Source organism: Fukomys damarensis, unplaced genomic scaffold, assembly GCF_012274545.1.
Source record: "Fukomys damarensis isolate Sample0158 unplaced genomic scaffold, DMR_v1.0_HiC HiC_scaffold_8, whole genome shotgun sequence".
NCBI classification, from domain to species: Eukaryota; Metazoa; Chordata; class Mammalia; order Rodentia; family Bathyergidae; genus Fukomys; species Fukomys damarensis.
The window spans coordinates 31119304-31145806 of NW_022900920.1; the positions used below are offsets into that span (position 1 = coordinate 31119304).

Sequence of the window (26503 nt, forward strand, 5' to 3'; positions counted from 1 at the left end):
CAGTGCCATGCAGCCTGCGGAATCCTCTCGGCCAGCAAGGGCCCTTCCAGGCCGGCTCACGGCTCATGACATGGTCTGTGTGTCAGCAGCCTGGGAGGTGGCCTGCAGCTCGTTGGAAATGCTGACACCCTAGGCCTGTGGTTTGCAGCCTGTGTTTTAAGAGCCCAGACAGGTTTGAGAAGGGCTGTTTCAAGACCCATCGGCAGGGTGTGTCTTTGGGATGTTCCGGGCATGTACACAAACCAGTAAACCTGCATGGCAGAGCCATTTCTGAGCCCACATAGAGGTGCAGGGAAGACAGCTTTTCCACAGTAACTGGGGAGGCCAGCACCGGGGCCTCCCACCCGCACACACACCTGAGCTGCCCGTTTCTGGCATCCTGTGTGCGGTGGAACAGGCGCACAAGTAGCAGCATGGCCTAAGTGGGAGGGAGCCCGGCCCCGGGCCCTGTCCTCTGTCAGGTGTGAGTCAGAGCGTGGCCTCTCCTCCCTTTCAAGATGGGGAGGTTGGAGGCCAAGGAGATCACCAAGGTTTGAACTTGAGGAATCTCTGACTGGAGAACAGAGATCCAGGCCCACGAGCCTCGGAGACAGCAAAGGTGACCTGGCATCCGTTACAGTGTACATTTGGAGGGGAACAGGTTCTTAAGGAGATTCAGACAAGATGTGTAAGGCAGAAGAATAAACTGAGATTTTAACAGAGCCTCTTTGCTCATCTGTACAAAATAAATACTGCAGGTCTGAGCATCCAAATAAGGGAGCCCGCCCCAGGGGGTGGGGGTGGTGAAATAAGGGAGCGGCTGGCAATTTGGGAACCAGGGAACACTCCTGGCCTCTTGTTTCTGGGCTGAAAAGTGAATGTATGAGTTTAATAGTTGGTAGTTGGGGGATGGCTTCAGGGGGACCCAGTGGTTGGGGGACTCTTGCTTTAATGAAAAGGCTTCTTACTGCTGCGGATAGCAGAATAGTGCTCAGAGCATGAGTCTGGGGCCTAGGAGGTGACTTGGTGAATTGGCTCTAGGGGAAAAGATGCAGAGCCTGGAAGGTTAACAGATGAAACAGTTGTAGAGGACAGGAAAGTTCTGCCAAAGGAGTGTATCTAGCATGTACTTCTGCCAGGAATTGGACACAGGATTTCTTTCATATGTGTATTATCTAATTTAGTGTCAATAAACCCATTTTTCTGATGAAGATTCATGGGCCAGGAGGGGTGTGGGGCTTGCCCGGGCATCAACCAGTGTGGTGCAAGGCATCTTCAAACCCAGGCCACCCCACGTCTGAGCCAAGCCATTGGTCCCTGTTCCACCTGTCCTGGAGGCGCTCCCTGCAAACCGGCACTGACCAGAGAGCACACCTCCGTGCACTAGGCTGTTTACATTTCTTTAAAAGTTGCTTTTTTAAGTTTTAAATAATATTTTTAAATATATCATTTAGGAGTTGATTGGTCTTTTCAATGCAGTCACGTTCCCACAGTAGTCTTGTGGATTCCGGGTTTGTTTTGCTTTGTTTTGTTTTGCTAAGTTACCTTCTTTCGGCCTACCTGTCCTCCACTAGCCACCCAGTGGCCAGTGCTGGGATTGCAGTAACCCGGCCTGGAGGACCTGAGGAACTCCGGGAAGGCTGGCCCTAGCCTGCTCCTAAAGGAAGCGTGGACTGACGACTTCAGTTTTCTAAACCACTGTTCAACTGGGGCTAAAAATGAAGACGAAGAAGCCTGGCTTCACTTTTGTTTTTCTGTGTGCCATGAAATCACGAAAGTTTTCACTTGGGACACTAGATAGAACCTCGGAAGCACCTCACAGTTTACCTGTCCACCCTAACGCTTGGAGGAGGAGGACCTCGGGTTTCTTTACTGTGTCCGACACCACCTCTTCCAGCATGGAGATGGCATGCGTTGTACTGCAGTGTTTCAACTTCATCCTGGCCGGTCCCAGCCAGAGCCTCCCCATCCTTGAAGTATGAGGATTGGACCTGATCCTATCTGGTTTCTTATAGTGCCGGCACTTTGTACTCTAAAAGCTGTTGTGACCCCAGGAATGACAACTGTCCAGTGATGGAATACTACGCAAAAGAGAAAGCATTTCAGGGCACAGGGGTCTCCAGGCCTTCCTCACACCCCACCGCATGGCAGAATGCGGCTGCCTCTGTATAAGGCCGGCTTTGTGCCCTTCTCCACCCACGTTCCGCCCACCCCATTTCCTGTGGAAGGCGTAAAAAGCCCCCTTGTCCTGCCCTCTGTCCCCCAAAGGGCTCCTGCTGAAAGAGTGCACACAGCCAAGACTTTGACCTTCACCTTTGCCCCTGGATTACTTGGTAAAAGAATTCTTATCCTCCTCTTTCTAAGTTTCTTTTGGGAAAGTGGCTAGGGTTAGCAGGAATTCTGTGAAAACATAAACAGAAATGTGGCCTATAAATACTAGTGCCCCAGAATATCTGGAGGCATGAAGACCGGCCAGGCAGCAGACGGTCGCAGTCTGTGGGGCCTGGGTGGCGAGTGGCTTGGGGATCTCTCGGGATGCTTCCAGCTTGCTGGTGGGGCTGGAGAAGCCGTCTGTGGGCTCCAGGGACACCCGCCTGTCTGTTGCCTTCACACACATCACTCGCTCGACCTTCTTTGTGCAGTAGACTCAGCACGAGTCCAGCACTGTGTGACACAGGGACAGCCGGAAGTTACTCTGGGCTGTAGTTTCTTACCCCTGGTCATGGGATTTGGAAAGCCGGGACGGTGATGAGCAGGCGCTGTGTCTTAATTTTGTCTTGATGGAGAGCACGAAGCCGAGGGCAGGATTTTCTAGGTCTGAATCCCCAAACTGCCCCTTTAGTGGCTGTCTAACTAGGGCAGGCTACTTACCCTCCCTGTGCCCGAGGCTCCTGTTAACTGGGGAGAGGAACCGAGGGATCTACGGTGTTGGGCAGTGCCTAGCACTTAGTAACCCTTTATACACGTTTATTAAAGAGAATCACGTCTGCATGCTCCTGTGCCCCGGGAACTGCCTGGCACATCGGAGCTCCTGAGCACGTGTGCGGCATGAATGACTGAACAGGCACCAGGCCTGCCTGCCTCGCAGTCTGCAGAGGTGACTCGCTGAGGTGACTACGTGAGGTGACCTCGCGTAGGGGTCTCCCCTGGGTGCTGCACACGTGAGAGTGGGATTGTTATTCCTGCCTGCTGGGCGCTGGTTTCCCGCACTACTTTCCTTCACCATCTTAGCTGTGCAGACACTACTTGTGTGTGCATGTGTGCATGTCACGTGTGTGTGTGCGTGTGTGTGTGTGTACGCGCACTCATGCGCCAGGGATCAAACTCAAGACCTTGTGCTTGCCAGGCAGGTGCAGCACCACTGAGCCACATCCCCAGCTCAGACACTGCCTGGAGGATGGCTGGGGAAACGGAGCTGAGGCAGCTGGGTGGGGAGAGAAAGTACCTTTTCGGACTTGGCTTACAGCTGTGCCCTTCCCTGTGTGGCCCAGCACCCCAACCTGCTCAGCAGCGGGCCCACATTTTGGGGTGTGCTGATAGAATGTGACAGAAGTTAAGGAGAGGAAGCCTTTGCCCCTCAGACAAGAGAGCGGGCAGGCAGAAAGAGCCCTGTGCTGGGGGTCGCGCCTGGGTCCCAGGTCTGCGCTGCCTCAGCGACCCCGGGGCTCTCAGCCGCTCCAGCCCTGGAGGTTGAGTTAGGTCAGTGCCGCACAGCTCACCCTTGAGGGCCTGAGGATCAGTGGTGCTCACTCTGCTCCTGCCCCTCCGTTCTCATTTAGGGGGACTGGGCAAATCCCAGGAATCAGCGTTTGCAACTTGCACCCCCAAATATCTCTGACAGGAAATCCAGGGAAATGCGGCCTTCCTGTGAGCTGTGCTGTGTGTATTTGTCAGTGAATTTGGCAGCTAAAACATAGACCTAGTATCTCTCACAATTCTTGTGGGCCAGGCGTTCAGGTGCCACTCGGCTGGGTGATTTGGATGCAGAGTCTCATGAGTCTGCGGGCTAAGTGTGGGCTCAGCAGAGTCGTGAGGCAGCTGGCACCTGTGCGTGGCACAGTGGTGTTGGCTGGTGACAGGAGGCCTCAGTTCCTTGTGTGTGGTCCTCTCCCCAGGGCTGCCTGGGGGTCCTCGTGAGCTGGCTCAGCCTCCCTCGGTGTGCACAATGCAGGAGAGCTCAGACGAGGCCCCGTGTCTTTAACCTGGCCTTGTAAGCCCCACTGTCAGTGCCCGCAGACCAGCCCTTTCCAGCGAGGCTGTTCTGGAGCTGGGGAGGACGTCCTAGTCAGAGCTCTGGACAGCAGGACCTGGAAGAGCAGAGGCACATGTCACCCAGAGCCAGGCTTCTGAGGGCAGCTTCGGCCTCAGAAAGGTGCGAGTGCCTCTGGGGTCTCCTGGGTTTCACCCCTGGGATCTGTGTGGGCTGTGCAGACAGCAGTGAGACCACAGGGTGTGGGTTATGCAAACCAGTAGCTGGGCCTGGTTGCTCCCCAGCCCCAAACCCCTGGCCAAGGGCTGGAGAAAGAAGCGCTCAGGCTGGACTGAGGTCCTTGCAGGGAAAAATCAAGCCCCTTGGCCTTGAAGGTCCAGTAACTTGGGTGTTTCTGAACATGCAACTTTTGTGCTTTACTTTGCTCTGGTTAGCCCCGAAAATCCACTCTGCCACTGTTCTTTTTCTTCTTGCACCCCACAACCCATACCCTGGTGACCTGCTGGCACCCTGACACACACACACACCCCACTATCCAGCCACACCGAGCTTGTTTCACTGCCCAGTTGTGCTGGGCCCCCTGGTCTCTGGACCTGTGCTCAGACTCCTCCCTCAGCCTGAATGTCCTTCCTACTTCCTGTACCCGGCTCACCTCCCACCTACCCCATCAAGTCAGATACTCGGCAGCTCAGCACCCACGGCCCACGTATTCTGGGCGGGCAGGGACCGTGTCTGCACTGGTCACCGTCACTTCCCACCCCTGGCATTTGCGAGGGTCACAGTGAGTGACTCACTCGTGGGGCTGAGGCGGTGCTGAGATTTCCTCCCGGGGAAGGCAGGCAAGGAGATACAGGCGAGCCTGGGTGCAGGGAAAGGCGGGATAAGCAGAGGAGTGAAGGGTGAAGTGCTTTCAGTCTGCCTGAGGAGCAGGACTGCAAATCCCGGCTCCGCCACTCGGTAGTGAGGGACCTTGGGCAGGTCACTCGGGTGTCTGACCTTCGTGCACCCATCCGTGGAATGGGAGTATCAACCATACCCATATCTATCTCACAGGTTGTGCAGATCGGTACGGGGGTAGATGGAAAATACACGGCGCAGGGCTTTGCACGCACCAAGTGCTTAGTGCATTTTGTCTAAAGCGGTAGACGGGAGGTGGAGCCCTGGAAAATGCTGGTGGGATGTGGCTGGGCAGAGTTGGCTGTCTGGGCTCAGTTCTACTGACAGAGCTGAAGCTCAGGGGACGGCGTCCATCCAGGTGGACAGGCAGAGTGCCCCCTGTCTAGCTGGCCCAGCCTGCGGTTGTGCCCATTTTCCCTGGCCCTACACCTAGAGGGGATTTTCTTCTGCATCCAAGCATCAAGTCCTGGTTGAGCTGAGACAGCCACCACCTGCCCCAAAGCCCCTCGTCCGTGAGGCGGGGGTCTCTGTGCACCTGGTCCAGCCCCCACCTGCAGGCTGTGCCGCAGGGAAGGGCTCCAGAAAGCTCTGCCCAGCCTCACTGCACCCCCTTTCCTGAGGGCAGCTCGGGCAGGGAGGACTGGGGCCGCCCGGTTGAATGGGCCCTTTATCCCTGGGCTCCCACGGGAGGGTGCTGAGCCACTGCCCGCCACGCCCACGGCCACATGGTACGGGCTGCCTTGGCCCCAGTGCCAGCTCTGGGCTCCACTAACCAGCTCCAGCCCCGCTGTGTCTGGCCTACAGGGTGAGTCCACCCCAGCCACAGCCCCTGTGTGGGTGAGCTCCATCTGCCGGGACCCCAAGAGCACCTGTGTATGGAGGAGACAGGCACCTTCAGCACACACTGGCTCTGGGGTGCCAGGAACCTTGTCACTGACCTCGGAACTCCGAGTCCTGTGCTGTGGGAACCCCACACCGGGCCATCACTGAGATCACTGCAGATGGTGGCGAAGCCTGGGAGGGAAGAAGTCCAGGCCGGCGAGGAGCTGGGAGAAGCCAGGCCTCCTGGGAGGGCAGCATTTCACTACATGGAGATCTACAGCCTGGAAGGGAAGAGCCGGGCAGAGACCACGGGAGCTGGGATCCTGGAAAGGGCAGCGTGCACACAGGGCCAGGGAGAGGAGGGAGTGGCCTGGGCACTGGTGGGTGGCAGAGTGGACACTGGGAGACCAGCACACATCCTCTCCTGCGTCCTCAGACCCAACCCAAAGGGCAGGAACAGCGTCCTGAAGGACACTGTGCTGTGTACCTGTGGGCCTCCGGGGCCTCTCCCTTATTTCTGAGAAAGGCCCCCTTGGTCCTCCTGGCTCTCTGGGCCTCACTGAGCAGAGCAGGTTGGAAGCATCCACACCCTCGGAGGCCAGTGCCCCTGGGCAGAGCTGGCCTCCCTGAGCCCAGGGGTTACCAGGCAACTTCCTTTAGAAATGCTCACCCCTTAGACGTACTCCAGATCCTTCTCCCCTTGAACAAGGATTGAATGAGACAAACCAAGAAACGGTGCCAAGGTTTATTTGAAAACCAAGGGGCGAAGGGGTTAGGGAGCCGAACAAAGGAGAGGAAAAGATAAAAGCAAAAATAAAAGTACACCTGGGCCTAGGAGACACAGGGCGGGCTGCCGTGAAGAGTCATGACAGCAGATCCCTCGCAGCCTCTGTGTCCTTTATGACATTTGCATCTCTAGGGAGCCCATGAGAAGTCCCGTGCACGGGGTCCTGAGAGCCGGCACTGCGTAGATCCTGTAGATCCTGGGATCCCACCACCCCTCTCCCCAGCCCGTCTAGCCACACCCCGTCTGCTGTCTCACAAGGACTGCTGCCCTGAAAGGGGGCCCAGAAAGGGGCATCCTACCAAATCCTCCAGGATAGCGAGGGAGAGGGGATGAGTGGTAATCGCCCAGGGTCCTGCAGGCTGGCCAAGGCGGGTGAGGTGGGCTTCCAGGAAGGCTTCCCGGAGGAGGCGGCAGGGAATCTGCACCTTAAGGACGGGAAGGAGCTGGGCGGGCAGGCCGAGAGCATGAGTCAAACGACCCTCTGCCGTGGCTTCTGGGTCCCTACACGGACTCTAGGCCGTTCCTGTTCTCTCCAGCTGCACCCTGCCTCAGATCCTCCACCTCTCAGGGTCCAGTGACCCTCAGTCTTCTCTGACCACTCTGAATCCCCACCCTCTGGGCACCCCGCCTCACATTACCCTGCTTTAGTCCCTGTGTAGCTATCGGGAGCGCTCAAGCATGTGTAGCCGAGCTACTCCCTGTCTGTGAAAGTGTGCAGTCTTTCTGCATGCTCACCCTCTCCAAAAGCATGTGGACGCCGTGAGAGCAAAACCCCGCTTGTGCTGTTCACCGCAGCGCTGCTGGGGCAAACCCAGAGCTCCTGGCCCCACCAGGTCGGCCCCGCACGGACCAGCAGATGGAGCCACGGTGGATGCTGGCCAGCGGCCTGCACGGGTGGAGGAGACGTTACTGGGTTCGGGGTGTTGGAGTCTCCTTCCAAAGTGGCGTCTAGGTTCTTTTTGTCTTGAACAAAGAATTGGACAAAACAAGTACAAAAGGTAGTTAGGTTTTACATCTATTAAAGGCAGGAAGAGAAACTCGCTCTGGAGAGCAAGTTTGGGCCAAGTAAAAATGGGAAAGTAAGTACTCTATGGAGGGAGAGTGAACTGTTATGAAAGAGAACGCAGTCGCGGAGAGCTCAAGGCGGCTGTCCTTTTGTACCCCCACTCCTCAGGCTGACGTCAGGTCTAGGCCATCCTATCAAAAACCTGCCCGACTTCTCGAGAGAAGAATGAAAGATAGCAGTCTCTGACTGGTCACACGTGCGGGGCTTTGGGAACTGTCCCGCATGTGCATCCTGAGACTTTGCAGTTAACGGGTCAAGCCCACCTCCCCGGCCAATCTGCCAGGCCCCACTCCTGCTTCTGAAGGAAGGGTGAAAGGATGGATGGGTAGGTGGATGGGCGTCTTTGGAGAATGAATGGCATCCCAGGTGGCAGAAGAGGCAGGGAAGAGGGCTTTACACATACGTGCATAGATACTGTGGTGTCTCTTGGAGAGGAGCACCTGCCAGGAATAGATCAGCCTGATCAAAGCAAGAGGTTCCAAGGCTAGCCCTGTCCTATCGCCGGCCGCCAGTGCGTCTTACACCCTGGTCCATGCAGGTGCTCACCTGCGTGAGGATGTGTACCTAGATCGCCGAGAACTCTCTTTGGCTAGGACAGCCTCCCTGCCAGCGTGCTGTGTCTGCTGTTTCTGCTCCTGAAGGCTCTCGCCCTGCCTCTCTCAGGGTCCCATGTAACGCTTTTCCCAGAAAGCCCTGGAGGCCGTGGTTCGCTAGGGAGTTTGCTGCTCTCCTGTCCCCCACTTAGCGAATACAATCCCAGGTGGTCCTCCTGGCTGTAAGAGCTCTCGTGGTCTGAGCCCAGAGAACTCCCTGGAGTCATCGCCATGGCTCTCTGAGCTGGAAATAGCTGTGACTGTGGACAGCTTCAACCTTCCTGCATGGCCATCGCCCCTGGACGATGTCCTGGTCTCCGGGAGCTGGGAGGATTCCTCGAGGCCAACAGGAAGCTCTTGGCGGGAGCCTGCATGCAGCGTGCCCTTAGCTGTTGCTACCACTCCTCTTCCTCCTCCGCCCCCTGAAGCCCACCACCCACAGGGAAGCGGTGTTGGGGCTCAGAGGTAGCAGCACAGAGCCAGGTTCCAGATGAGAACCTGAGGTCCCTGCAGGGCACGGCTGCAAGGTCACACTGCCCGCCTGGGGCCCAGGCAGGACTTGAACCCAGCATTCTCACCTATGGGCCCTGCTCCTCTGAGCCCAGCCCCAAGTGGCAGGAGAAGGGCCCCAGCTTGATGCCCAGATGTTGCCCGGCTCGCAGCTCTCTTCTCCATGTCCAGGAATGAGCTAAGTCCGCCTGTGTGTAACCTGCCTTACGATGCTTGTCATGTTACTGGAGCATCTGCCTGGCTTTATAAGAGGCCTTTAGTGCCCTGTGACCTCGGCTGTCTCGGTGAGCATTTCCTTCCGCCTCCTCCTTGCTCTCTCCCTTTTAATTCGGTCCCCAGTATGGCTTTCTGTGTGCTGTTTGGATTCCTCACAAGAAGTCTAGGTGGAGAGCCCTTCCCACCCTGTCCCCCACTGGCTGACTGTCCCACAGCCCCCCGAAGCTCTGCTCCCATCAGGACTCCAGCAGGAATCTTCCGCTGACCACACACCTGAGCAGCAGGCCCCAGTCCTGTGGAGGGGGTGGGAAGGCGTCACTCTAGGGCCTGGGGCTCCCTCTGAGACAATGGGTGTAGGGCGCCAGGGCCGTGCTCAGAGCCAGTGTGGCGAGGAGCCAGGGAGCCCCCACCCTGCACTCCACCCATGCCTCCCTTCTTGGAACTTCTGCACCTCACAGAGGCCTCGAGAGTTTTCCCTTCGTGCCTCTACCCCTCAGGATGGTGCGCTCCCTTGGCGTCCCCTGTCCCTCATCAGTCCTTCAAGCTTTGGCTGTGGTGTCCCTGGGTCTAGGTCCCCGGCTCCTGGCAAACAGCTGGCTCCACTGGAGGGCCCCGACTCCCACTTCTGGCGAGGCCTGATGAGGGTTTGCTTTGACACTGTTCCCGGGTGTGCAGGCAGTAGAGCGACAGGCATCCGAAAAAGGCTAGGAACGCCAAATCTGGGACATGTGCGCCCACGAAAGCAGCGTCTCCAGGGTCCTGATAAATCTCTTTTATCTCCCCTCCCCGGGCGCCTGGTGGAGCGCTTGTCCTGGCACAGTGGAGTCTGTCTCGGGGAGGGTGGCCGGCTCTCTGGCTCCAGGGAGCCCAAGGGAGGGAGAGAACAAGGAGGAGACACGGGGACAGTGGCTGAGCCATGTGCAGTATGGGCAGAAGGAGGAGCAGGCTGCAGGCCGCACGTGGTGCCCTTCGGTGTCCACGGTCTGACCGGGCAGGGCTGGTGTCTGCACTGTGGCGGCGAGGAGGTCGCGGTGGCTGCAGCAGCTGCTTTTGTGTCCGCCCAACTCCTGTCCATTCCTTTCTGCCTGCCAAAGGCTGCTCACCCGGAAAGCAGCGTCTCCCCGAGAGCTTTGTCCCACCGGCAGGAGCACAGTAGCCGGCAGCGCTGGCGGGGAGTGGGACATGGGTAGGTGAACACTGGTCTCCCACCCAGCCCCAGGCTCACACCCCGAGGGACGCTGTGCATCCTCCTAGAGTCCCCAGCCAGCTGAGTAAACTCCTCAGTAACTGTCCGCTCGCTGCCCCGCCTCAGCCTCCCTCTCCCCAAGGATACTCTCGGGGTCACGCCAGCAGAAATCACCACAGACAGATCCGCGTTTCTAGACCTTGCTTATATTTCACGTGGACCGTGGCGGAAGCAGCCAAGTGGGGCGCCGTGCGGCCTGCATGTTTACACACGAACAATGGAAATGATGCTAACAAAGACCCCTTCAATGCGGCGATGAAACGGCTCCTCCAACTAATTTAAACAAATGAGACAATTTTATTGTTTTTCACAAATGAAAAGCACTGGGATAGAGCCGGGCATGGTGATGCACGTCTGTAATCCCAGCTCGGGAGGCTGAGGCAGGGGGATTGCTGTGAGTTCGAGACCAGCCCAGCTACATAGTGAGTTCCAGGTCAGTCTCAACTACATAGTGAGACCCTGTCTTAAAACAAAAAAAGAAAAGAAAAGCACTGGGATGACCTTGGGTTCAGGAACAGCTATATCCAGCTGCTGAAAAGATGTCAAGGGAATCTGCTCCTACCCTCTCTTGGCTCGGCTGTTACATCATTGGAGAAGCATTTATTGAATACTTTACCTTGTGCCAAGCGCTTCTTCCTTCTCAAGCAATAACAAAGTTGGCCACTAGAGGCGCCAGACTTCCGTCAGGCCAGTGAGCAACCCTGGAAGAGGCCCCAGGACTGACCTTCATTGGCCCAGAGGAGAGCCTCTCCATACCCTCAGCCAGTCACTGTGGCTCTGGCTGATGACACTATGTGCATGTTGGACCTTAATGGACCACGAGGATTGCGAGTTAAGGAGCTTTCTCCAGAGAGTGGACTAGGACCGCACACGTGTGACGGCTCTGGCTGGGCACTTCCTCACGCACCAGGATCCGCGGATCCGGTGAAGGGTCAGTGGACTGCAGCGAGTGCCCAAGGAGGGGATACTGTGCTTCTGGAGAGAAGAAAAGCACTCCCGGCTCAACCAGTGCGCCTAGAATGCCTTCTGAAAGGGGATGCTGATGGCCGCGGGACACAGGAGTGTCAATTGTGTGAGGCTTTGAACATCAGACCAACCAGTTTAGACTCTAACAGGCTGGAAAGGAACACACATCGATGTGTTTATCCTGACTGAATGTGGCCAGCACAGAAGGCCTGCTGGGAAGGGCAGAGGGCTGGCATTTCCTGCAAGGCTGGCCCGTATCTGTAGAGAGAGGTACGAGCCTGGCTGGCCACTGTGTACAGAGCAGCCGAGAACAGCCAGGCTGGGGCAGCCACAATCCCTTGGCCTGGGCTTGTGCCTGCCCTGGAAATAGCCACCCACCTAGACTAAGTAAGAATCAGAATTCCTGCCTGGCTGGCAGAAATGAATGCTGATTTCTCAAGGAAGGATGGGCCTGAAAATAAAACATAGCATGTGGGCTGGGCTGCACTTTACTTGTGAGGTCATGTAGGAGCCACACCTCCCTCCGGCACTGGTCCTGCTTTAGACCCGATCAAGGTGACTTGGCCAAGCTGTTCATAGAAGCCCAAGATGGCAGCCTCCACAGAGAGGCCCTGGGCCCTCGGCCTCGGGCGCCTCCTGCCCCCCAGTAGAGGTGACTATTCATTCCTCTCTTGGGTTTGGGTTTGTTGATGGGGCAGAGGCTGTAGCGGACAGTGGGTGGCTAAGATGCGGAAGCCGAGGGGAAGGCGAATGAGGGCATCCCTGGGACATTTAGCCAGACTCGCCCAGCTCATGGGAATCTCTCTTCCAGGCAAGATCCTCTTCCGCAGAAGCCACATCCGGGATGTAGCTGTGAAGCGGCTGAAGCCCATTGACGAGTACTGCCGGGTAAGTGGCTGGGCTGAGGAGGGACGCAGGTGCCCATCTCTCTGCCTAACACCCTCCTGAGGCCTGGGTGTCCGGCCAGCAGGGTGTGAGTGAGTGTCCCCTGGGGAGGGCTCATCTGTGACTGGGCCACCCTCTGGGACACAAAGGCTTTGGGTTCCCAGCTAAGCTCTGCTTCTTTCAGAACCTGTCCGTGTTTACAAAATGCCATTTTAGTCACCTCTACCAGCTTGGGAGCTAAGTTTAGACCTATTGAAGGGATTTTTGTATGTGCTGTTTTGCTTGCTATTGAACTATTTCTTTGAATTCCTTTTGAGCTGTCGCAGTCAACTCTGAGTTCAGTGGCATCTGGAATGCACATTCTTTTATTCACATAAGTCTGGATAGATGCAAATGTTTGTTAATGCATATTCATAGATGCAAATGATCTCCTTCTCCTGTTCTCTCCCATCCCCCAGACACAGCAGGTGATTGCATTGTCATGAACTACAGCCCAGGTGTCCTGCTTTGCGTGACACCTAGGCCCCCTGGGCTGAGCTTGGGAGCTGAGGTCAGTGTTCTTGGTGCATGGCCTCAGGCTGGCCAGAATGCCTGGGCTCAAACCCTGACTTGCTTCATGAACTTGGGCAAGTTACATAATTCCTGGAGCCTCAGTTGTCATATCTTACAGTATGGAGGCGAACAGTACCCAGCAGAGGGTGGCAGGGCTGGAATGGACTGACCTGTGCCAGGCCCACGCAAGTGTTTCAGAGTAGCCATTCGGCAAGCGCTCTGGGTTATTATCACAAGACAAAAGCATTTGTATTAAATAAACAAAAAAGCTTCATTAAAAGCAAATAAAGAGCTAGGGCTGGGGATTCAGCTCAGTGGCACAGCACCTGCCTCGCAAGCATAAGGTCCTGAGTTTGATTCCCAGTACCGAAAATAAAAAGCTAGAGGTGTTTCAGTGGCGGGGCTTAGGCCTCCTATGCTCATGGTCTGGGCTCAGTCCCCAGCATCAAAAATGAATGAATGAATGAATGCAAGTTAAAAGTTCCAGGGTCGAGAAAGATAAGCAAATAAGGATAAAAGCAGTAATTTAACATCATTGCTCCCGTGTACCACGGGCTTTGATAGAAGTAGAATTTCCTAGTTAACAAAACCAGCACGCCTTACATTCTCAGGGAGGTGAGTGTGAATTGTACATGGTCACACGTTAAGGCGTTAGAACAAGAAGAGGGAGTCGCAGTCCAGGGCCGCACTTCCTACCTGGGCGTTGCTTCTTCAACCTCGTTTCTCCATCTGAGAAGCAGGTTAGAGACGAAGGTCTTTTGGGGGCCTGGTGGGAGACTTTGCACCACTGCAATGCTTTGTCCTGACATAGATCTGCTACCTCTTCCGGTCCCTTTCTACTTTAACATTTTGTAATTCTGAATTATTATGCTTGGCAATAAAAAAAAATTTAAATCAAGCTGCTAAATTAATTAACTGGCTCTCACCAGCCCCAAGGAAGCCAGGAAGGGTGAATTCCCTGCAAGTCGTTCCTGAAAGGGCGCCTGCTGATGGGCTGCCCCTTCTTCAGATCAGCATCAGCTTTCTCTCTAAAGGACATTCACTGTTTCCAGTTAAGTTGATGGCTGTTGCCTGTGCTTTTATTTGTCTTCCTTCCTTTCCCGAGAATTTAGATGGGTGAGCAAAGCTAATGGAGGGAGGGGGCAAAGGCCGGAGGAAGCCTTTTTCCAGCTGGGATTTATAGCTTGAATCAGTCTCTGCCACCCAGAGCTAGGCAGCCCGAGGCATCTGATTGGCTCCAGGGTCGGAGGCAGGGGAAGCTGATGGTGTCTTATCGCCAGGGGTTGGGTCGACCAGGACTCCTGATTCGGGGGGCTCGGGGACTGCAGGGGGAGCCGTCACGTGTGGTCTGCAAGCATAGGAGCCCTGTACAAAGCATGATTAGCACAGGTGGCACTGCCCAGAGCCTGGGCTCTGCACCATCCGTGGGCAGGAATTGACTCTGAGAATGTGGCGGAAGTGGGGTGGGCCGCGCAGCCTGACCTTTCATTCTGCTGCACTAAAAAGCTGAGGTCTGTGGCTGATTGTCTGAGAACCTGCTGGCCTCACGGTGACCGGGGGACCAGCCAGCAGCTGTCTGTGGTCACTGCATCCAGCACTGTCTTACAGCTCGGCCACCAGATAGCCCTGTCTGAGCACGAGTCCCCCTGCCCTCCGTGGCCAGCTTCTCTTGTCTATCCCTGTCCTTGGACCCTGCCCAGAGCCTCTGGAGTCCTCGTTTCTGTCCCCTGCATGTCCAGCTCGCCTGAGCCCGCTCGGCAGTACCGACTCAGGCATCTGCTGCACCTAGAGCTGTGAGCAGCCTGCACTGTGTTCAGATGTGGGGGCCTGGCTGTGCAGGGGACCTCCCTGCTCTGGGCAGCCTGCCCTCACCGGCCAGCCCGTCCCTCAGCCGAAATAGCAAGGATAACTGTAAATGCACACAAGGAATAGACTGGGTGGGCATGACGGAAAATTCACCAAGCCCCTGCAGGGTGGCCATGTGGCCCTCGGGGCCAGGCGTCTGTGGGAAGGGTTACAAAGGCATTGCTTTAATCTGTGGAGTGCTTTAATGAGCAACAGGGTTGTGTGGTTACTATTTAATAGTTCTCAACAAGCCGAGGACTTTCAGACCAACAGTCTTCTATATGACTCCGTTTACCCTGCTACTGTGGGTGGCACCTGTGTTTGCAGTTTTTCCTGGGGATAAAATGAGTTACCACAGGGAGGAGTGCGTGTGAGGGAGGACTGTGAAGACAGCCAGCTCAGCCTGCACCTCGTTTCCCAGTGCCTTTTCTGCTGCCTGGGAAGCGGGCCCATAGGCTCCTCTGTCCCTGGCACACTTGCTTCACAGAGGGCGCGGCACGAGAGGCTGTGGGTCTCCTTCTGCCCCGCACCCCCCAGGTTCACACCTCTTACCCCACTCCCCGATTGCAGGCTGAGGCAGCTGCACGGTAGGGAACCCTATCCCGCCTATGCATGTCCAGTGGGATTTCCTCCACCCAGCACTGGCTGCCCCTTGGAGGGTGACCTTGCTCTTGTGGCCCTGGCTCTGAGGGTGGCTGGGGCCAGGAATGTGGCTAACGAGGGAGACAGAGGCATAGGAAATGTGTTCATCTTGCCTCCTGAGAGCTCGTCCTCTGGCAGACCCAGGAAGGGCATTGCCAGCCCAGGAGGAAGTAGATCTTTCCCTGTGCTCCTTAGGGCCCTCGCAGGAGGCCTGGGAGCATCTCAGCCAGGCCCACGGTGGGCTCTCGAGCCTTGTTCCTGCCTCTCCCAGCCCCTGCAGCGCAGTTGGCCAGTCTTGGGGGGAGGTCCTTTCTCAAAATGCAAAAGTGTCAGGGATGTGGCTCAGTGCATGGCCCGGGACTCAATTCCCAGTATAGGGAAAGACGGGTTGGGGGGACTGTGATGGCAGAAGCAGCTCTGGAGACCCCAGCTTTCCAGGTATGGGTGATCTGGGGAGAACAGCTGGGGCAGGGGCTGGGGTGGGGGACACAGCAGGAGGCAACACGGGCGGGACTGCAGTGGCCCCAACACACATGCACACACGCACGCATGCGCACAAGGCAGCTGGGTGTCCCTGTAAGGGCCCTACCAAGTAACACTGGCAGTGCTATAGGCGGGCAACATTTGCTGTCACAGAAAGAGGATCTGTGGCTGCTCTGCCGAAGGCAAGCCTCCGCCTCCTGCCCTGGACCGAGTCTCCACAGAGTTCGGGGCTTCAGAGGGTGATGGTGACGACAGTGGGGCTGAGTCCCGCCCTTTGTCTGCTGCTCTTCCCCTGTTGTCTGAGCGCAAGGCTCAGAGACACCGCAGCCCCCTGTGCCTTTCCACTGGAGTGGTCCTCACGAGGACACTGTCGCGGAGGAGACGTCTCAAGGGCAGGAGCTGGAGACTCAGAACAGTTTAGGCCTGGCCCATTTCTCCAGTACCCTCCTGCCTACCCGACCCGGATCGCAGAGCAAAGGGGACCCAGGTCGTGCACATTCTGGCCCTTCCCCAGCCTGGCGCCAGCAGGCCCAACCCCTAGGGGGAGCCCTGTCAGAAGAAGGCTCATCCAGTTGTCTACAGAACAGGCCAAGTGCTGCTGTCTGCATCCCAGAGCTGGAGGCCCCCCAGAATGCCTCTAACCCACGGGGTGTTGTCATGGTCACACAACTGAATGGAACCGTGCTGGGCAGACAGAGCAGGGGTCTGAACTCCAGCACCGGATGGAAATTGTGCTGTTCCTAGCTGCATGGCCTTGGGGAGTTGCTGAACCCCTCTGGGCTTTAGTTGCTTCCTAGGGAATGGCAGTTAGACCTGCTCCTGGGGTGATGCTGCAGTAAACCGGCCTACACCGGGTTCCTGTAGGACCCCTCGGAGGCCCCGATATGCTAGTGCCCCCGAGGATCCCCAGACCAGGCTGGCGCCCCCTTGGGACAGGCCTCCCTGAGTCACCGCATTCCCAGGCTCAGCCTGAACTTGCTGCCCTTGGGTGCTGAGCCCTCCTGCTGTCCCCGCATGTGGCACCCTGACAGGGGCCGAGGCCACGCGCAGGGCTCAGAGCAGGCAGGGACGCCTCTGCCCTGCGCAGGCCGAGAACACAGAGCTGGACTCCAGCCTGAGTCCTCCCGCCCACCCGGCCCCCACTTCTGGTACGCCCTGGGGTGCCCTGCCCAACCTGCCTCACTCTCCCAGAGCTGCCGGTTGAGGGTCCCATGCTGGCTGTCGTTCTGGCACAGCCTGCTCAGCGCCACCCTCTCCTGCCAGCCGTTGGGGCCAGAAGTGGCTGCTGCTTGAGCTAAGAGCCTGCCGCCCGCCTGACGGCGGGACAGCCCTCCAGACTGCTGCCTGTGGGCCCTGCTAACTGAAGATGCCACAGCCGGTCCCCAAAAGCCCTCTTTGTCTGAGGCCCTCGGCCCATGCACCCCTGGCTCTCGCTGCTCTCTGTCGGCATGAAGAGCCCCTCTGTTCCGGCGGTGCCAAATGACCAGGGTCAGGGGCCGCATCCGGGAGAGGCAGTGCCAGCTGAAAGGGCTCTGGCGCTCCGGGCTGGTGACGCCGGCTCTCTCCTGCCTGGTGTCGCCTCCCTGTGCCTCCGGAGAGGTCCCCCTGACAGGCGGCGGGGTTGGCTTCCCTCGGTCACACCTTCTCCCTCCCTCTCTTTCTGCCGTCGCTTTGTCTCCTTCAGTTTTTCTGCTTCTTTCTCTCCTTCCTGATGAGGAAGAGATGAGTTCAATGAAAATTTGACCCTTTCAGGGACAAGCCGCTCCCATCCCACATTCTGAGCCTGGGGCTTGGATCCTGTCGCTCTTCTTGGTGGTCTCACACCCCGTCCCCTAACTTCAGCACCCTGGCCCAGTGTGTGGACAGTGGTGCCCTCCCCAGGGAAAGATTCAGTGACTCCCCACCCATAACAGCAGGCACGGCCCTGCCAGCGCACCTGAAAAGCTCTCGCGCTTGGCCAGTGAGGCGCTGCAGCCTGGAGTGGGCAGGATGTGACGTCCGACTCCCGGGGCCCTCGGGCTCTGGAGGAGGGTCTGGGAGCCACAGATGCTCCTTGGCTGAGGCCTGGCCTCCTCTTATGCCATCTGGGTGTAGCCTGGCATCAGCAGGGCCTGGTAGGAGGCTCGGCCTGGGTGATACACCTGAATCGCTGAGCAGCTCAGAGAAGGATGAAGCCAGGGCTTGTTCCTCGGTGTTTTAATTCTGTCAGTGCTGCCTAAGACCACAGGCACGCACTCGTTCATTTGCGTCATTTTCGTGTCCCACCACTCGCGGATGTTGGGCTTCTGGACACCAAAGCCCTATGCACCTGTTCATTTACACTGAGCCACATTCCCAGCCCTTTTTATTTTTGAGACAGAGTCTCACTGAGTCGCTAAGTGGCACACACTGTGCTTGAACTTGTGATCCTCCTGCCTCAGCCTCCCAGGCTGCTGGGATCACAGGCATGCACCACCATGCCTGGCTCCTCCATGTATTAAACAACGAGTGCCTGTTTAGTGTCAGCGGAACAGAATCAGCAGAACAGGCCGAAGTCTACACTCATGTGAGGCTGACATTTGTGTCCTGTTTCCCCCTCCAGAAGCCTCTGTTCCTTCACCTGCAGTGTGGGGTGGGACCATCCCAAGGTGGCCACACAGGAAGGACCCCGAACTCTGCACCCGACGATGGTCCTAGGGTGGCGGCCGGGCTGAGGGACTGGGGGCCCCTTAGAAGCCATCACTGTGCTGTCTGTGTCCCAGCTTCCGTCCTGTCCTGGTTCCAGCCTGGTTCCCTTGCCACTGTCCCCACCCTGCTCTGGCTGTGGACCCTCCGTGTCCCAGCATTCTCTTCTGTGCTGAAAGGAGGGGAGCCAGGCAGTGGGGCCAGCCCCGCCTCACCCTCGCCTCCAGCCCATCCTTTGGGAGTGGCCGGGCCGGGGCTCCTGTGCCCTGCTACAAGGCATCTTACCCGGTCCCTCTCTTCCAGCAGCAGCCTCCCTGCCTTCATGACAGGCTCACCTTGCCTGTTACTCCCAAGAGGACAATACCACCCTCCTCTCTCCTTGCCCAAAAGCTGCACGGCCGCTGGCCAGCTTGTGTCTACTCTGCTAAGAGCTCTGACCTCCAGCCTCCTCCTTGTGGCCCAGGGAGACCTCCAGTCAGGGCCCTGCCACCTCCATCCCCTGTGCACCTGGCCCACACCAATCTTCACCCAGCTGCTGCCCCACCTCCACCAGGTCTTACCCACCTTCGGAACTTAGCTTCCGAGATTCCTTCCTGAGCACCGGCCCATCTCCGGGTCCTGCCCAGCTCGGCAGCCTTGTCAGCGCCCTGCAGTCCTTGGCAGCAGTGATTTTCTAATCAGTTCTGCAGCCAGTGTCTTGGGAATGTGACTGGTGCGGCCAGACTGTGGCTAACAGGAGGCTGGAAGGAGGGGCCTCACACTGTTAGGATAAGAACCTTAACAGACACACTCTGCGGGCAGGAGGGACTCCTGCAGGGCTCACAAAGAATGAGCAGGGCCGGGCCGAGGGCCGAGCCCTGGGGTTTGTGCGTGGACGTTGGTTTTTCGTAGTTGGCTGTTCAGTTTGCAGACTGCCTGATAGGATGGGTTGGTTGAATTATTGGCTGGATGGCTAATCAGCTGGCTAAGTGATCTTTCTTCAGCTGTTTTGTTGGTTTATGGATTAATTGGGTGGTTGACTTTTTTAGTTGGGGGTAGAGAATCGTTTCAATGGCTGACCGGCCCATGCATTGATTTGTGTTTCAGGTGAGTGGTTGGCAGTCCCTGAACCCCGCACCACACCAGCCTGGCTGACTCAGTCCTCCTGTTCCCAGGTTTGTCCCACTAATGCCCTTTGTTCCTGTCTTTCCCCAGGCACTCATCCGACTACCCCCTTACATTTCACAGTGCGATGAAGTCTTTCGGTTCTTTGAGGCCCGACCTGAGGATGTGAACCCCCCAAAAGAGTGAGTAGCAGCTCAAGCCTGTGCTGTGTGCTTGGCAGGTGTGGGCCCAGGTGGAGGCCGGCCAGGGAAGGGGCACCGAGGACAGCAGTGTGGGGCCACCAAGGCAGCCCCTGCCTGTGGTCTGTGTCCAGTCTCTGTGTCTGCATCAGCAAAATAATCGGGCCTGTGCTCCGGCGCCAGTGGCGGCCTTCTGTGTGCGCCTGCAGTGACCGAGAGATGGGGAGCCTCAAAGCAGCCCCACAGTTTCATGTGCGGCTGTGACCATGGAGCATGGGTTCTTATCTAAGGCTCTGTGACCTTTTCCGGTCGTTTTGTTTTACTTTTGAGACAGGGTTTGATGTGTAATCCAAGCTGACCTTGAACTTGTATGTAGACCACTCTGGTCTCAAACTTGTTTTCCTCTTGCTTCAGCCTCCCCAGTGCTGGGACTGCAAGCATGTGTGACCGTGCTTGATGAGTTTCTGTGATCTTTGACCATTTCCTCGACCCCTCTGCACCTCTGTTTTCCCAGCTCTAAAGCAAGATCATGCTAAACACATTGGGGTCGCTGGGACTACCCCAGCCGTGCTAGGGCGCGTGGTCAGCACTTGCCTGAGGAAGGTGGGGCCAGACTGGACTGTAGCATAGGCCTCAGAGCACAGCCTGGCCCTTGCAGGGATGAGAGCATCTGGTCCCCAATTCACCATGGCAACAGAGGTTCACTGCCTCTTTCTGGAGGGGCACGGGCTGCCTGGGCCAGTCCATCCCCGGTCTAGCCAGCCATGGGCCTGAGAAAAGGAATCCCTCTAGCCTCAAGAGGCCCGGGAAGTGGATAGGAAAGGGCAGTTTGGGGAGGACTCCTCATGCCGCAGCCCTGGCACCATCCCTACTGCCCCTGAGATCTGCCAAGACAGACCTGGCTCCAGTTCTGAGGGTGCCCACTCCCCAAGGGAAAGCCAGGCTGTTTGTGACCTGGGCCCTCAGGCTGCCATACAGCAGCCAAGTGCCTGCCCCTGTCTTACTTGTTCTCATTGCTGAGACAGAACACCTGACACCCACAGTGAAAGGAGGAAAGGTTTGCTTAGCTCACAGCCTGTGGGGTTTCAGTCCGTAATCGCTGGCTCCAAGGCAGGGCGGATTGCAGAGGAAAAACAGTTCATGGCAGGCAGAAGGCAGCAGAGCAACAAGGGAACCACAGCTCTTTCTGCCCCTTACATTTACCCAGGCACTCAGGGCGGGCAGCACTCACGCCCTTACTCCTAGTGCCCTTGATCCTAGTGTCGCACCATGAACCAGTCCCAGCATTCCCAGCCCCTGCCCGCACCCCTCCCTCCATCCTGAAATGTAAGCACAGATCCCGTAACAGCATACTGGGACTCTGAGGAGACTGTGGAGTGGTTTATCAAGTTTTCAAAGCTTCTGGACTCAACTGAAATGTTGCAGATGACCCAGCCTCTTTCAAGCAGGCGGCTGCAGGGACCCAGAGAATTCCTGGGCCAGGCCGGAGGCTGCCTTCCTCCTCCCTCCTCAGGGGAGATAAGGTCTGCAACCACCCAGACACGGAGGGTGAGCAGCAGCCTCCACATGATCCCTGGCCACAGAGCTGACCCATCTGCCCACTGTGGATGCTGCTGGGGTCACTGGCCCCTCCAGAGAGGGTAGCTTGGCGCAGAAGGCTGCTCAGGGCTGCCGTCCCGCCTGGGAACATGAACACTGGCCCCACACACTGCTCGGAGTGAGCTCTCTGCCTCACAGCCCCTCATTCCCATATGCCGTACCCCACCCCGTCACGGCTCCCGGCCTGTCTCCCTCCTCTCCCTGTCTCCCTGTGACCCGATCGCTACAGTCGCAGAGCTCAGGGCCCAGCCCTTCCTCCCATCACACCCTGGTCCGCCTGCCCCAGCCGCACCACACCGGCCTGCTGCTCCCAATCCAGTGCTGGGCCTTCGCAGGGTCCCATCCCTGGGCCTGGCATGCTGAGCCCCAGGAGAGCCCTTGCCTGGTCCCACATCTCCTTCCGGATTGCTCGGTGGCTTCTCAGTGAGATCAGCCCCGCTTGACCCCTGCTCCTGGCTTCCTTTCTTCATGCAACACATGGCTACCTCCCTGGTGGTCTGTCTGCTAACTCCAGGGATCAGAATGTGGTATCCCTCATTCCAGAAGCTAACGCCAGCACAGGAGCAGTCAGAGGTGGCCTTGGGAGATGACTGAGTCAGGACAATAAATGGATCGATGTCCTTCTAAAAGGGTCTCGACCCAGCTGCTTAGGAGGCTGAGGCAGGGTAATTGCAGGTTCCAGCCCTTCCTGGGAACTTAGTGAAGCCATCTTTAAATAAAAAGTAAAAAGGCTGGAGACGTAGCTCAGTGTAGATTCGATCCCACATACCACAGACAAGCAAGACGCTTGAGTTAGTCCCCAGCCCTTCTCCGTGTGAGGACCCAGCTAGACCTCCCCATCCACCAGGAACAGGCTGTAGCAGGCACTCGATCTGCGGACAGCGTCTGTCAGTAATAAACACGATGGTGACACCGGCTGTGAGCCGTGGTCCCTCCCGCTGGAAGGCAGACGGCTCCAGGGCAGGAGGGTGTGGGCCTGTTCTGCTCGCCGCTGCGTCCCGGCACACAGGGCAGAGCCTGGCCAGAGCACTGCTGGGGGATCTGCCAGGTGTGGCCGTGCCCTTCAGCCCTTCTCCATCACGTCTCGGGCAGAGCGTGACGTTGGTGGCAGGGTCTCGCCAGGGAGGGCGGGGCTCAGAGAGGTGGAGCACTTGCCTGCAGTCGCCAGTGTGGGCAGCAGGCGGGCCCCGCCGGTGTCGCAGCTCCCTCTGGGCGACTGTCTCCTTCGAGTGCCTTGTGTGTCTTGGTCCACTTGAGCTGCCAGCGCAAGCACCAGAGACCGGGTAGTTCATGCGCCGCAGAGCTTTGCCTCTCGCAGCCTGAGGGACGGGGTCCTCGATCGAGGCGCTGGCAGATGCGGTGTGGCTGGACCCCTGCGTCACAGATGCCGTCCCTGCATCTTCCTGTGTGAAGGGAGACGGGCGCCCCGGGGTCTGCTTTCTGACACCCAGTCCCCCCTGTGGGTGCTGCACCCTCACAGCAGGGTCACCCCACACGCCCACCTCCTGCTGCCCTCAGGCCGGGTTCTGGGCATTCACACTGCTGCGTCTGTCTCCCTATCTGTGGAAGGTGACAGGAGCAGTCCCGTCTCCCAGGCTGTGGAAGGGTGGCACCTCAGCACGCAGAAAGTGCCTGGACCAGCCTGACACAGGCAGCACCACCCAGGTCACTATCAGGTGGCCCTGGGTGGGGATACCACAGCAAGAGGCCCGTACCGGCCCTCCTGTACCCGCACCTGTCACCCCACAGTGCATTTATGGCCACCATGCTGGGGTCCAGCCTCTTCTGCCTCTGCTGGCTTCCAGTCAGCTCAGGCTGAGGCTCAAAGGCACACATCGCAGACGGGGAGACTGAGGCTGGGCTACTGTGCCTCCCTCCGGTCACTTAGCATCCCTCTTGTTGGGCCCGCTGCCAGCCCACCCACCGGGAGTCGTGGCGGTGCACACCCTGCCAGCCCTCCTGTCCCCCTCAGCTCGTTCCTTCCTGTTCACAGTGCCAGGATCCCAACTAAATTCTTGAAGTCGCAAAGGAGGAGCCTGCTAAGCTGGGTTTTGTTCTTCAGCTCCAGAGTCGCCAGCACCCTCTGTCGTGACCTAGAACAGCGCCTCACTGTTCACAGGGACTGAGTGAGGAGCCCGTGAGCTCTGACCGTCCCTGTCCAGGCCGCACAGACGGCCACGTCCTTCCAGCCCAGGGCCTGAGCCTTGTGGGAAACCCCACCCAGCTCTCTCAGCACCCAGCCACCCACCTGTCCATTGGACACAGATGGTCCGAAGGGGAGGCTGGCATAGGAGGGGCCGCGGCAACCTGAGCGCTGGGTGTGGAGACTGGGCCGGACCAGAGGTGGCCGGGAGAGGGCGCGGAGTGCAGGGCAAGGCTGCCAGGAAGGAGGTCTGGCGGGCAGCTGTCGGGGACTGAGGTAGGGATGCAGGCCGTGCCTCACTCTCTCGTGCTGTCTCCACCCTCCCTTCCATTTGCATTTGGGGTGCTTGTCCTGGACCCGCTGGTAAAGTGGGGAGTTGCGATGGGAGGGCAGTTCTGCCTCAGCCCCGCAGGAAGACAGAGGTGAGGAGGCAGCCCTGCGTCCGGGACGCCCAGCAGCTGGGCTGGCTCTTCGGAAGGCAGACTGCTCTGGTAGGGACCTAGCCTTGGTCCACGGTGCGGCTTTACCTTCTCTGAAAGCCACACGGTCGCAGCCGGGTGCAGTGACACTGACACGAGACATGGGGTCCCAGGGCGGGTGCCTGGGCACGCCGCCCACTCTGCCCTCCTCCTGGGAGGCACACAGGTGTTGATCTCGGGGAGAGCACTGGAGAAAGAGCGGTCTGCATTGCAGCCTTCCTTCCTGTGCAGGCATTCACCAAGGTGCCTGCTAGAGCCCAGGGCAGCCGCGAGGCTGCTAATTCACTACAGGGACAGCGGAGGACACCAGCTGCACTTGTGCCCTGAATGACTGACCTCCCGTCCGGCCTCTGCCCCGCCTGTCGCCCATGCTTAAGGGACTTGCGCCCCTTTTCCCTCTCCCCCTCATCCCGGTTGGGCACAGAGCACTCAGGGAGGGTGAGGGGCAGTAGTGGCAGAGCTGGAGGTAGGAGCCGCGAGGAGTTCGCCTCTCTAGCCCCGCCCCGACGCCGCTGGCCGCAGGAAGCTCAGGCCTCCCCATCCTGTCCTGAGCCAGGCACCAGGTGTGGGAACCTGGTGGACAGCCAGCTGCCCCTGTGCCGCTGGGTCCTGGCCAGACCCCCACTGTGCACACCTCTGCACCCCACCCAGCTGGCCAGGACTCCAGCCGTGCACAGACAGCTTCTGTGAGCTGGTGGGCAGGAGACAGCGGGCTGACAGGGGCGCTGCCCACCCTGCCAGGCCCTGCAGCCCACAGGAAGCTGTACCCAGCCCACTTGAAGGTGTGCCGGCCCTGGGAACAGGACCGCTGTGGCCTGGCCGGCGTGCTGGGTGGGCAGCCCCAAGGGGAGCGGACTGCAAACCGCCAGCCTGGTCTGGACTCCGAGGGCAGAGCCCCCCCCAAGGGCCAGGCCCACATAGAGGGTCCACTGTTTTGGGGGCGCATGGAGGCTGCAGCCTCCCCTCAGCACCTGCTGGGCCTCCAGCTGCGGTTGGGTCCCAGTTGAGCCCAAGGCGGCTTCATCCCCACCGCATCACAACTGCCTCGTGTTGCTGTCCCCAGGTGGCTTCTGCTTCATGCAGCATCGAAGATGGAGCCAGACCTAGAGCCTGGGTTTATGGCGGCCTTCTCTGCTGGCATCTGGAGGAGGTCCATCGTCGTTTAAGCTGGCTGGCTGGCTTGCTTAATTTCTTCTCAGTTCTGGGGATTGAACCACCAGGGTCTTCACACTGAGCTACACTCTCAGCCCGCCTTTTTTTCAGACAAGGTCTCTAAATTGCCTGGGTGGTACTCAAATTTGGAATCCTCCTGCCTCAGCCTCCCTCAGTGCTGAAACTACAGGTGTGTGCCATCATACCAGGCATCACCCCATTTATTAAGCCTTAGGGTAAATGTGAAAGACTGGTTCTGGGCACCACTCCCGCCCATGGGGACTGCTGGTGGGAGCAGGAGGAGGAGCACACCAGGGCTGGCTCGTGGCGGGAGCCAGCTCCTCTCCCACCTTTGTTTAGCCTCTCTGAGCCTCAGTGTACTGTTTGGAAAATGGGCTTGGGGAGGGCATTAGATAGGTACAGGACATCAGCAGCGACATGCCAACCTGCCCAGGGGTAGGGAGACTTCCCTGAGGGGCTCAGGCAGAGCCAGCTACTCCAGGGGTGCAGAGGGCATCTTGGGTGCTGCAGCTGGCCCAGGGCTGAAAGGAATGCCGGGTGCACCACAGCCGGGGTCAGGAAGGGCGCTAGAGGCCACGGGGATGGACTCACTGGCGAAGGAACATCCAGAGGGCAGCGTGACCCGTGACCCCATTCCCTGTACCGTTTAGGCTGGGCCTTGGGGTGACTGGAGGAGTTTAGGCTCCACTGAAACTGGGTCCCTAAGGGGGCCAGGGATTTGGATTAGTGGTTTGGCTGCCTGCCTTGAAACTGGGTCCCGGGGAGCCCCTGGGCTCTTGGGCTCTGTGTGTATCTGGCGCCACCTGGTGGCAGAATGGGGTATTACATCTGCCAGTGTGCGCTACGCTGGCCCACACTGGACCTTGGACCCTCGTCTTGTCCAACATCGGCACACACCTGTGAGACTTGTGACCCTTTTTCCAAGATAAGGAAGCTTAGGCCCCTGTTGGTCGAGTTACCTCTTGGCCAGTAAGTGTCAGAGGCTGCATTCAAGCCCCAGCCTTCCGGTGCCAGGTCTCACCCCAGCTGAGCACACAGGGTGGTGCTGAGGCCTGGGATGACCGGCTCTAACAGGGTGGCCCTCATGTGGTGAGTGGGTGGGACAACCAAGTCGGGGCCCCTGGTTGCCATGGTCATGGGATGCTGTGCACAAGTGGGGGTATCTTCCGGGAAGCCCCAGAAGGTGCAAGCTAAGAGCCCCTGCCAGCCCAGCTCCCACACCTTTGGGCCACATCTCAGAGATGTGCAGATGCGAGTGGTCACCGGGAAAGCTGGCCCCTCCCACAGCCTCACCCACCAGTCACCCTCGGGAGGCTGCGCAGGTGGCTTCCGGCAACACACGCAGCCCAAGGCGGCCAGAGTGGCTGTTTTGGTGGACGTGGCTCGGCAGTTAGGGTCCGAGGGAGATTTTTTTCCCGAACAGCCTCACTAATGTGCAATTTGCACAATGTTAAATGTACTTA

General features: G+C 58.2%; 1 protein-coding gene across 1 annotated transcript in view; it reads left to right on the forward strand.

The window, feature by feature from the left end:
- Positions 1 to 26503, forward strand: part of Sh3pxd2a (SH3 and PX domains 2A) — a 132780-nt gene that overhangs the window by 35059 nt on the left and 71218 nt on the right. Inside the window, exons 4-6 of the mRNA XM_033761246.1 lie at positions 12104 to 12180; positions 19558 to 19649; positions 19781 to 19898. Coding sequence (XP_033617137.1) covers positions 12104 to 12180; positions 19558 to 19649; positions 19781 to 19898 — 287 coding nt within the window. The remainder of the gene's footprint in view (positions 1 to 12103; positions 12181 to 19557; positions 19650 to 19780; positions 19899 to 26503) is intronic.